This window comes from Aphelocoma coerulescens, chromosome 4 (assembly GCF_041296385.1).
Source record: "Aphelocoma coerulescens isolate FSJ_1873_10779 chromosome 4, UR_Acoe_1.0, whole genome shotgun sequence".
NCBI lineage: Eukaryota > Metazoa > Chordata > Aves > Passeriformes > Corvidae > Aphelocoma > Aphelocoma coerulescens.
In genome coordinates this window covers 26,532,583-26,543,414 of record NC_091017.1, presented here as the reverse complement: position 1 = coordinate 26,543,414, position 10,832 = coordinate 26,532,583, and the positions used below count along the sequence as shown (strand labels likewise).

General features: G+C 46.4%; 1 protein-coding gene across 5 annotated transcripts; it reads right to left on the bottom strand.

The window, feature by feature from the left end:
- Positions 1–1,034: 1,034 nt before the first annotated feature.
- Positions 1,035–8,913, bottom strand: LOC138109568 (sel1-repeat-containing protein YbeT-like). 5 transcript variants are annotated; one of them, XM_069013219.1, is made up of 5 exons: positions 8,717–8,913; positions 4,060–4,201; positions 3,858–3,903; positions 2,212–2,298; positions 1,035–1,131 (listed from the first exon to the last, which is right to left on the bottom strand). In XM_069013219.1, the coding sequence occupies exons 1-5, from the start codon at positions 8,843–8,845 to the stop codon at positions 1,035–1,037; spliced, it is 501 nt and encodes a 166-aa protein (XP_068869320.1). In that variant the 5' UTR covers positions 8,846–8,913. The 5 variants fall into 5 exon arrangements, 3 of the variants coding, with proteins under 3 accessions (XP_068869320.1, XP_068869321.1, XP_068869322.1); XM_069013220.1 differs by lacking the exon at positions 8,717–8,913 and adding an exon at positions 4,582–4,864; XR_011150594.1 differs by lacking the exon at positions 8,717–8,913 and adding an exon at positions 5,729–6,407 and having other exon boundaries at positions 1,043–1,131.
- Between the last annotated feature and the right edge of the window lie 1,919 nt (positions 8,914–10,832).

The window sequence follows — 10,832 nt, the reverse complement described above, 5'->3', positions numbered from 1 at the left end:
TGTGCCTGTGGGATGCCCCTCAGTTGTTGCCAGGATCACCCTAGAAAGATACTGGGCCTGGCACCCAAGAGGGGACAGGAAAATGGGAGCATGGATAAAATCCTTCATCCCTTTGCCTACAAGTCATGGCACAGTAGCAATTCTCAGAAACTGAAGTCTGGACCCCACCCTGGGCTTGCTCAGTGGCAGCCCCTTGCTTTTGGGCTCACCAGTGTGGCCTCAGGCATCCAGGGGGAGTGCAGGACCTTGTATCATGCAACAAGTGAGCTGAATAATCATGGTAGGAAGAAGGGAAACATTGAACACCAACAAAAGCCCTGGGAAACTATTTTATTGCTAGCAAAACTCTGCCGGTCTTTGTTTTGTGAGTGCACTTCCCATGAAATGCAATTGCTCACTGTGGTTTTAAACTGAGACCACCCTGAAAAAGAAGGCAGCTTCCATTAAATTGAATCACTTTTCCCCAGAACTGGAATGACAGTGGTAATGTTGATAAGGAACAATAGCTGTTAAGTGAGAGCATCATTTATATTTCCTATTAAATCACTGTCATTTCCAGCACAAATGGATCACGCATGCATGTCATGCTGATTTACAGTGATAAAGCCTTAGTCGTGATCAGTTATTGTAGTGCCTAAGCAGAGCATGAAAGGTGGCACAAACATGCAACTACACTGCACCAGGCCCAGACCAATATTTGGATCTAACTTAGCATTAGCAGATGAGCTGGTGCAACAGTGATGGGAATTTTTTCAAAAATGTTCATATGCCCATCATCAGTGTAACCTTGAAGGCTATTGATCTTCTCCATCTCCCCTTTCCAGCGGTCTTCAGAAGTGGAAAGGCAGGAAGCAAACGGAGAAGGAGCAGCAGCACATGACTGCCATAGATCTGACCATGGAGAGGCAGCACAAAGCAAATGTAATGTCCAATGAATGATTCAACCTAAAGACTAGACATCAGCAAGGAGAAAGTGGGGTTGCTGAGTGCAGAAGAAGGCAAGGTTGGACGAGCATCGGTGTTGCAGCAGTCATTCAGGGAAGGTTTCTTCTCTTGAGGATGTTTTCCAAAAGTTGCTGAGCTTCTTGGAGCCCATGGGCTGCTGCCACACTGAGCAGTTTCTCCACTTTCCTGAAGGACATGAAACCTTCATCAAGAAAATCTAGGAGGAAGTCCTAAATTCAGTCCTAGCTAAATTTTAATTACCCTGGCTTTTTTAAGAGGAACAGAGCTACTCAATCTGAAAACATCTGTAAAGTTAACTTTCCCCTATTCAGAAAATGATCTGATTTTCCTTCTGCTTTTTCCTGTGGTCTGAGCTCGTATGTTCTAGGTTTGGTGATTTTCTCTTCTTAGTTGAAGGACAAATAGCTTTGGAGTTCTTGAAATACCACCAATATGTGACTCTGATCATGCAATATGCAGTGGAGACTGAAACAGAATTCACTGGCTTCAAATCACAAGGTTTACCCAAACAATGCTTTCTTAGCTTTGTTTAGCTTACAACTGCTCTTTTCAACCTCATTTTTAATTTTCAGTCTTGGAGCAAATGAAAAGACTCAAAATGAAACAATACACAAAATCACAAAAGGGCTGGGTTTCACTGTGATGGGATCAGTTGTTCCAGCTTCACTTAGCCCCAGAACAAGCCTCCACAGTGACTGTACAAAGCACAAGGCAAGTCTTCTTTGTCTGCAGGCCTTGCTGGGAGCACTGGTGTGTGGTGTGTGCACTTGCACATCATGGAGAGAAACTCATCCCAGGCAGTTTCAACCCACCCCCAGGCAGTCAGCAGGAAACCTCTCATTGACCCCACTGAATGGAAGGAGGGTGAAAAGGGAACTCCCTTAAAAGAGAAAGGCAGGTCTTTATAGCAGAAAATTCACATGTCACTTCAACAGCTCTTTCTACACCAGTACAGATCTTGTCCCTTGCCCTCACTGGGAAATCATCATGGAAAAACATGTGCAATCAGACCACAGGCATTTTAGGGACTGTGACACCTAATTTTAAAAATGTCTTTGGACTAACTGTGGTTTTCCATTTCCCTGCTGCAGGTAGGGCTGCATTACTGACAATACAAAAAGAGGGCATTAGAAATGCTGGAGTAGCTTCATGCATGGAGTACCTAGAGCACCAGGTTTCCCTCCCTCCCCAAGAGGAGCTGGGAATTGAGATGTAATAGGAAGGAAGACGATTATCTCAGGTTACCCTTCTTCAAGTGCCTTGGTCATGTTTCTGAGTGTCCCCACTGCCAGGTTGAAGGAGGAGTGGGGGTGGCCCTGCCCCGCAGCTTGCCTACAGCCAGGAAGAGACAAGCGCAGAAAATGGTAAGAGAAATACAGAAGAAAAAAACCTGAGTTTGAATGTTTTCAAGCAAGGTAGGAATTGGTTTTGGCTGAGAGAGTTACTTTTCTTCCTAGCAGCTGGTACAGTGCTGTGCTTTGGATTCAGTATGAGAATAATGTTGGTAACACACTGATACTTTGGTTGCTGCTGAGCAGTGCTTACCCTAAATCCAGGATTTTTCAGTTTCCCACGCTCTGGCAGCGAGCAGGTGCACAAGAAGCTGGGAGGGAGCACAGCCAGGACAGCAGACCCGAACTTGCCAAAGGGATATTCCATGCCACGGAGCATCATGGTCAGTGTATACACTGGGGAGGTTGGTCAGGAGCTGCTGACTGCTTGTCGGGGATGGGCTGGGCATTGGTCAGAGCATGATGAGCAATTGTACTGGGTATCACCTCTGTTTCTTGGAGTTTATTCCTCTCTTTTATTAGTATTGTTATTGTTAAATTTTACTTTATTTCAATTATCACACTGCTCTTATTTCAACCCATGGGTTTTACCTTATTCCAATTCTCCTCCCCATCCCACAGGACTGGGAGAGAAGGGGAGAAACCAGTGAGCAGCTGCATGGTACTTAGTTGCTAGTTGAAATTAAACCATGACAGAGCAAATAAGGAAAAAGTTATGTATCATTCACTTTTTGAAATATGACTCCTTTGAAATTTCAGGCCCTGATTTGGGAAACATCCTTATTCAGAAACGCATGAAGGCTTCAGCGTTTCTCTAGGTATGGATGTCTTTAATGATGCCTTCTTGATTTACACCTCCTGCTGCCACAGGCATAGTTATTTCCACCCTAAAAATCCTGCAGCTTGATGCTGTTCTCTGCCTTGAGCAGGCAGAGATAACATCCAGTGTGCCTACTTCTCTCCCCTTGCTTTTTGGGTAGCATAGTAAATCTCCCTCTCCTTAATCCTTCCCATTTCTCACCAAGAATGGGAATATTCTGGGAGATGCAGCCCAGGCTTCCACCGCGAGTGTAACTACTATGGGTACCACAGCAAATGCACACACAGGCATGGCTGCATCACTTACGTGGCAGAAGCCTCTTGGGAGGGTGTGCTGAGAGCAGGAAAATAATACACTGCTGTAACTTGATTTCCTGTTGCCTCAGCAGCTCCTGGCTCACTCCCATCCTGCACCTGTGCATTTTTTCTGCTGCCCACCTGCAGTGCAAACCTTCCCATAAAGCCACACAGCAGCACCAGGATCCCTCTGCACTCTCACAGCCAAGACACTTCCTTTTTGCCCACTGATTAAAAAAAATAATACTAGCAGGTGGGGAAAGTGGAGCAAAGTGTATAATACAACCCACAGTGAGAAGTCAGGAGCTCCTACTGTCCCTGCTGCCACCTGTGAGCCTCCTTCCCACCAGCACAGGACAGCTCAGTGCCGCTTTCCCCCCAAAACACTGCCAGCTTTTTCCTCCTCCCATACCACAGTAGCCTTCCCCCAGAAGAAGCCAATTTCCCATGGCAGGAATTTCTTGGGGGATTTTTGTGCCTCACCTGAACCAGTGCATGGCCATGTCCTCATTTTTTTCCACTCCAGCTCCTGGGTGTGAGACAAGGCAACAAAGTCACAGACAGGTTATAACATACAGTGTCCAAATCCAGCAGTGTGTTGGTACCACAAAGCCACATTTGTGGTTCTGGCTTATAAGCACTCACACTCTGGCAGCAAGTTAGCCGCGGGTTGGAGAAACATCACCTTGCAAATACCTCTGTCCCAGGATGTGCTGGGCATTGGGGTACCCCAGACGAGCATACACGTGAGCCACATGGAAATGGAAATCCTCATAGCACAACGGGATGTAGAGCAGGAGGAGGCCAGCAGTGATTACAGCTGCCAACTGTAAAAGAGAGGAACAGTCACAATGCAAGGAAGAAAATAAGCTGAGGGCTAGCTACAGCAAATACTTTATCTGAGTTCTGAAGCCTCCCAAAGCTATTCCCCACAGAGAAATGGGAGGAAAGGCCCACACAACCACAGAAAATCAAAGTCACCTTTGATAAAGAGCCGGTTCCAGAACTTCCACTGAAGCTGGCAGAGAAGGCTCTGCTGAATTCAGTGAGCAGTGTATGAACTCCCGAGTTAATTTCCCCTTTAAGCTCTGCTACAGCAAAGGAAACTACAATCATTTAATTTTCTAGTGGTCCTCTTGAAGAAAATGGGGAAAAAACCCCTAAGGTGCCACCAGGCTTTTAAAAACAATTCATCAAAGACACATACCAGAAGGAGCCTCATTCTCCAGGCACCTGGGGACTTGTGGCCCATCACTGCCCACATAATTGTCATTCAGATGTGAACATTCACAGAATCACAAAATGGGTCAGGCTGGAAGGGACAACAGGGTGTCATCTGGTCCAACCTCCCTGGTCAAGCAGGGTCATCCTAGAGCACATTGCACAGGATTGCATTCAGACAGTTCTTGGATATCTCCAGTGAGGGAGATTCCACAGCCTCTCTGGGCAACCTGTTCCAGTGCTCAGTCACCTGCACAGTAAAGTTCTTCCTCATGTTCAGGTGGAAGTCCCTGTGCATCAGTTTCTGCCCATTGCCCCTGGTCCTACTGCTTGGCACCACTGAGAAGAGCCTGGCTCCATCCTCTTGACATCCTTCCTTCAGATACTTATAAATGTTGATGACTTCCCCTCTCAGTTGTCTCTTCTTGAGGCTGAACAGGCCCAGCTTCCTCAGCCTGTCCTCATCCCTTAATCATCTTCATTGCCCTGTGCCAGACCTGCTCCAGGAGCTCCATGTCTCTCTCCCTTTGTGAACATCTGCAGCTCCTAAATCCTTTCATTCTGTGTTACAGTGAGGACATGCCTATACCTGACAGGAGAATAACCTTGAGTCTGAAACTCTTCTTGCATCCAAGGTATAAATCAGTGAAAAGTCTGATGAACTGCACCAGCAGGGAAAAAAATATGAGAGACCAGAATTAGACTGTTTGCTTTTTTTGGTGCCAAGTTGGATTTTCTTTGGTCAGTGAGCTAGCTATTAGATTCCAGTGAGAGGAGCTGGCAACTTATGCATCCGCATCTTGGCAGAGTCAGATATCCCTGGCTGGGGGAAGAAGAACATACTTAGGAAAAGGCTGTAGGAGACCCATGTGGAGCCTCCTGCCCGCAGAGGTTACCAGAAGCCCTTTGTCTCCCTGCAGGGGAATGCAGCGTGTCTTGCCAGTGGTTGCCAGCCCTGTAGAAGGTGAAACCCTTCCCTAGTACAGGGGAAAATGGAGACCAGGTACAGTCCCAAGTGGAAGACATGGTTCTTTGAAAACATCAAGGAGGCAAGTGCTGATTAGTCTCTCTCTGCGACTCTGTGCTGAAAGAAACCATGTCAGTGGTGTGGGATCTGGAGGAACCACTCATACCTCATCCTTCAGATCTGTAGCTTTGGTGAAATAGTGATGGACTCTTGGACCTGATGTTTATGGGGACATGCTGAAGTGCCTGCAGGTGCTCTGCATGCCACAGTCCCTCCCTTGTGCATGCAGAAGGAGAGCAGACACAAGTAGCCCTTTTCAACAGCCAAGTCAGAAGTAAGCTCCAGGGCCTGTCCAATTGACCACAGCTGTTGCAGAACAAGGTCACTTTTTCATCTGGGCATAATTTCTTGCTACAGCTACTTGTGCATGGTGGCTACAGCATGTGTGTGGGTTTGTCACCATGTCGTGTTCAGAATGAGCCAAGGGGACAAGAAGCAGCTGCAAAGGATGACGAGATATAAGAGCTTTAATAGTCAGGGGCTCTTCTGGCCACTATGGATGGTTTGATGCAACTGATACAGACAGGTGCAAAAACCAACTCCCCCTCACTTTTTTGGGGGTAGGGGCAGAGGGTATAGTGCTCGAGATATACACAGACCATTGCAAAGTAAATGACACATTTAGATCCTGATCTGCTGCTCAGTTGTCTATATAGCTTGAGCACAGAGGTGATGTGGGTTTACAATTCCTTGCTGTTTCATGGGGGCTCCTGCACTCCCACACACCACGATCAGCTACAGGGATTTCTGGAGGCAGCAGATTGCCAAGAGCTTGTTATCTCCTAATTGGGACCCAGGTCCTGGTTTGGGCCCATCCCTAATTGGGATTAGTGAATGCTGGGGATTAAATTAGCCTAGTTAGCTAATTAGGCTAAGGAGAAAAAATAGGTAAGCAATAATGACATACAAATGCTCCAACATTTGATTTTCTGACTGATAATCTTAGGGATGTAGGAAACTTGGACACACACACCCCCATTCAGCCTGTGTGGTGCTGTTCTGAAAGTGCTGATGGGAATGTAAATCCCTGTAAGCCAATAGCAAGTCCAAGAGGAAATGCAAGTCCTAGATCAAACTGGTTATTGCTGAATGCTTTTGATCATATTTAAAAGGAGGAAATTATACTCCTGGTAAGAAGTGCTTCTTGCTGGAAACATGGCTGATGTTAAAGGTCCAGCTCAGGCAAAGCTGAGTACAGACCTGTGGTGAAGGGTAGGACAGTGTTTCTGAAGCAGCGCAAAAGCTGATGAGTAAGGGTCTGGTTTCACACAGTGGCCGTGGGCTGTTACTGTGATATTTTGTCACTGTTGCAGTGGCTGGGGCTGGAACATGACAGGGAATGTTTCATGCAGCTGCAGGAAATAGGGTGCACCATATTGCAAGAGGCAGTGGCCATGCTTTTATAGGTGCAGATCTGTGACCTGCAAGATGCCCACAGCTGCGGTGTCTCCCTTGTGCTCCATGATAGGTTGTCTGAAGCCTCAGGAAAGGAGTAGGAAATGTGGCATTTTGGAGGAGCTGTTTCTATTGCAAGTCTGGTACAGCCAATACATGTAACAGCGAACAAATGACCAAGTCAGTGAAAGGGGAAAGGATATGGTGGGACAGGTGCTGCAGGTCACAGGGGAAACCTCTGTGACCATGCTCCACTGCCATGGGGGGACAGCCTGACATATATGCTCTCTGTGGGACACCACCTTTCCACAACGATGTCCATCATGATCAGCCATGCCCTGATGGCAGCCTCTACCCTCACTGCTGCAGAGATGCTGTGTCTGGCTCCTCTGAGGCAGGTGGCCCAGGAACCTCTGGATGTTCACTTTTTGTCCCAACAAAACGGAGCAGAGGGTAGGCTTTCAGCTTTTTGCAGTTGTGTAGGCACTGACATGTAGGGCAAGTTCACATTTTACAAGGGAGTTCCTTTAGAAATCCCCCACTGAGCATCCCTAATCTGATTTGCTTGTTTGTTTGTGTTTGGGGTTTTTTTTCTATTTTCTTTTCCTAAACAGCAAGAAAAACTGAGACCTATGCATGACAAAAGGCAGGTGCACAAAGTACTGGACTGCACTGATCCCAGCTCAGGAAGATGGTACCACAAACAGCTGTTGCTTGGCTGCCCACCAAATCTGAAAAGGCATCTGCAAGCACACAGCTAGTCCCACACAAGCAGAGACATTAGCAAAAATACTCCTTTGTCCTCCACTGTGGTTACATCTGAGTTCAGGTAAACGTTGTGCTATTTTAAGTGTCTCCAAGACCAAGAGAGGAAGGAAACACAGCTGCTGGTGGAGGGGGCACTTTGAAGTAAGGTCTCCCTGCAGAAGGGATGTAAGAAGGAGCTGCAAGTCCCCTGGGCTTCCTCCAGGTTGATTGTCTGCAGCACTTTGCCCTCACAGCCAGCACCAGGGACTAAAGGCACCAACAGTCCCTGATCCAAGAGTTCCTCAGGGACCCCAGCTGGGCAACAAGTATTACTCTACCTCAAATGCAGGAAGGAACATGGGCAACCTGTTGCATTGCCCAGTGCAGAGATGTGAAGCAGATCACTGCCCTGAAACAACCTTTGTAGTCTTGGGTGACAACTCTCAGTTGCTCATCAAACCCTTTTCTTCTGTGGTGACTCATCAGAGACTACTTTGCATGTTTGAACCCTGCATCCTTAGGGCTGCTCTAAAGCACAGGGAAGCCCAGTGGTATTGTTGGGGCTCTGCTGGGGAATCAGGCAGTGAGGGAGATAAATCAGGCCGTGCATGTGTATTTATGCAACCCGGTTCCTATGCAGCAGCTCCAGCACTTTGACTGTACCATCACCCACGTGCCAAAGCCAGGTGAACAGGATCAAAATTATGACCAAGAGGAATGCCTAAAAATCCCACCCATAATCACTGCCCTTGAAGATGCCATATTACTGTGTGCTAGCAAAAGCCTCTGCTCCTCAAACTGAGAAAGGCATCACCAGCCTTGCAATTCTGCGAGGCTGTGGTGCGCAAACAGCTCCTGTGGCTTTGACTCTGGCACCAGTGGCTTTCAGAGGCAGGGTGTGACATAACACCCACTGCCAGCACTCCCACCCTGAGCCCATCCCCACACTTACCTCCCAGCTGCTCCATGCCAAGCTCGGAGGGTGGGGGTTCCCACCCCCCAGAGAAGGATTTGCCCCACAGGTATCAGCTCTGCCCCTTCCCTGCTGTCGCCACCGCACTGCAGGCTTCGTATCCCCCATCTCTCCCTCCCACAGGAAGTCCGAGCACCTCGTTTTAAGCTGCTCTGCTCTCTCTCACCAGGCACCACCACCACCCTGCCGTAACTCTTACCCGTCACCATCCCTTGGTTTTGCTCCTGATTTACAGTAGCAGTAGCCCAGCTGCTTCACTAAGATAAGAGGGATTGGATACACATCCCCCTGAAGTCACAGAAAAGAAGATGCTCCTGACGAAAGCCTTTCAAACCACCGATGTTTAACTCTCCCCGTGCTGAATATTTCTCTTCTTTCAGACTGCTCCCAAGTGCTGCAAGGCCTCACCAGTAAATTGTTGTATTTGACAAACTTGTTTGCATTTTTTCTGCTTTTTACATGCACGGATTTGGGACAAATGCAGGACCATGCAGGCCCAGGCCCAGGTGAGAAAATTAGAAGAGATGCAATGATGTATAATCAGAAAGTTACCAGGACATACAAAATCCCCACAAAATTTGATGGGATGGGAGGGGTTTTTTAAGCCAGAAAAGAGCTTACTTGTTCAAGTCAGTCATTTTATAGCTGCATAATTATGCCCCTATTCATCTGCAGCAGCCTCACCTAGTGAATTTTACATGCTAGATTTTGTTTTGCTTTCACATCTAAGAAAAAAAATTCTTTTTACCACAAGATCCCTAATGCATGTTATCTTTCCTGCTCCAAAGTCCTAGCAGAGGATCTTAACCAGATGGCTGCCAGGTAAGGTCCATCTCGTGTGAAATGCTGACCTTGCCTGGTCTCCTGACTGCGAAAAACAAAATGTTTTTCTTTCCAAATTTGCAGCAATATGAGTGCTGTGCTTTGGTTTTAACGGCAATCCCACCCCCAGAGAACACTGATACCTCTTTGGTGATGATGACTCAGCCTAAAAAACCTTATGAAGAGGAAACCCTTCATATTTTCGTATTTTATTTCTTATGTTATGCTGCCACCATTGGGACAATTTCATCTGGTCAGTCAACAGCCCCATTACAGCTGAAGAGATTCATCTCTATAGCCCTGATCAAAGTGTGACTCGTTTTCACAGTATATCAAATTTAATTGAGCAGTAATAGTCATACTGCAAGATCAAACACTTCCAAGTGCAAACCTCTGCACTAAGGAAAGTTGCAAATGTCCAAAACAAGGCCCTTCACTGCAGCAAACAATAAAGAAGGGATGAAAGAAGGTGAGGAGTCTACTTACCTACTTACCCTTTTTTTTCTTTTTTAGGTACAATTATTAAAACTTAAATTTTAAAAAACAAAACCAACCTCTCTGGGAGTTACTCTTCTTGGGAATGAGATGCCCTTAGCTATAATCCCAAATTTTGGCAGAAGTGAACTCTGTTAATCTTATTGTTGTTTGTGAAGGTGCGTTGATAACAGTTATATTTGTACTGACACCTCAACTCGCTCTGAGAACTCGTGATTTCTCAGTATAAAACAGGCCCTGGGGCTTGCAGTTCTTTGTTGCAGATGACGAAAAATGAGAACATATTATTAATTATGTATAATTCAGTGAGGGCTAGGCTGTCTGTGTCACAAGCCAGGTGTGGTACAGGATCTCATTCCAGTTGTCTGTGTCACAAGCCAGGTGTGGTACAGGATCTCATTCCAGTTGTGAGCTTCAGTTACTTCTCTACAAAACCCAATTTACACCATGAGGAATAAATGATAGCTGTAGTAGCTGCCTCCTACCACCTAAGAATCCTTCTAAGATCCCTTCTACTTGCAATGACTTTGGCAAGGAAAGGGCAAGCCCCCCAGTGAATTTTCTCTCTGGACTTCCAAAGAGCAGATGGCATTTCTTTTTTCCTTTCATTTTTACAAAACAAGTTGTGTAGAGATTTTTCATTTTGTTTGAAAACCTGGAACAAGCCACCTTCAGGAAAATGCAATTTTCTTCCCATTTCTTTTTCACTTTTTCCAGGTTGCTTTCTTAGGAAAAGAAATTGGTGTAACAAATTTTCTACAGCCGGTAAAAGCCTATT

What these genes read in the sequence shown, in the direction of transcription:
- LOC138109568 (XM_069013219.1), bottom strand. Translation starts at nt 8,845, where the DNA reads ATGGGGGATACGAAGCCTGCAGTGCGGTGGCGACAGCAGGGAAGGGGC. An exon ending in GGGACAGAGGTATTTGCAAG is followed by an intron (nt 3,904 to 4,059) that starts GTGATGTTTCTC and finishes TCTCACACCCAG; the next exon opens with GAGCTGGAGTGGAAAAAAAT. An exon ending in ACCAAGGCACTTGAAGAAGG is followed by an intron (nt 1,132 to 2,211) that starts GTAACCTGAGAT and finishes CATGTCCTTCAG; the next exon opens with GAAAGTGGAGAAACTGCTCA.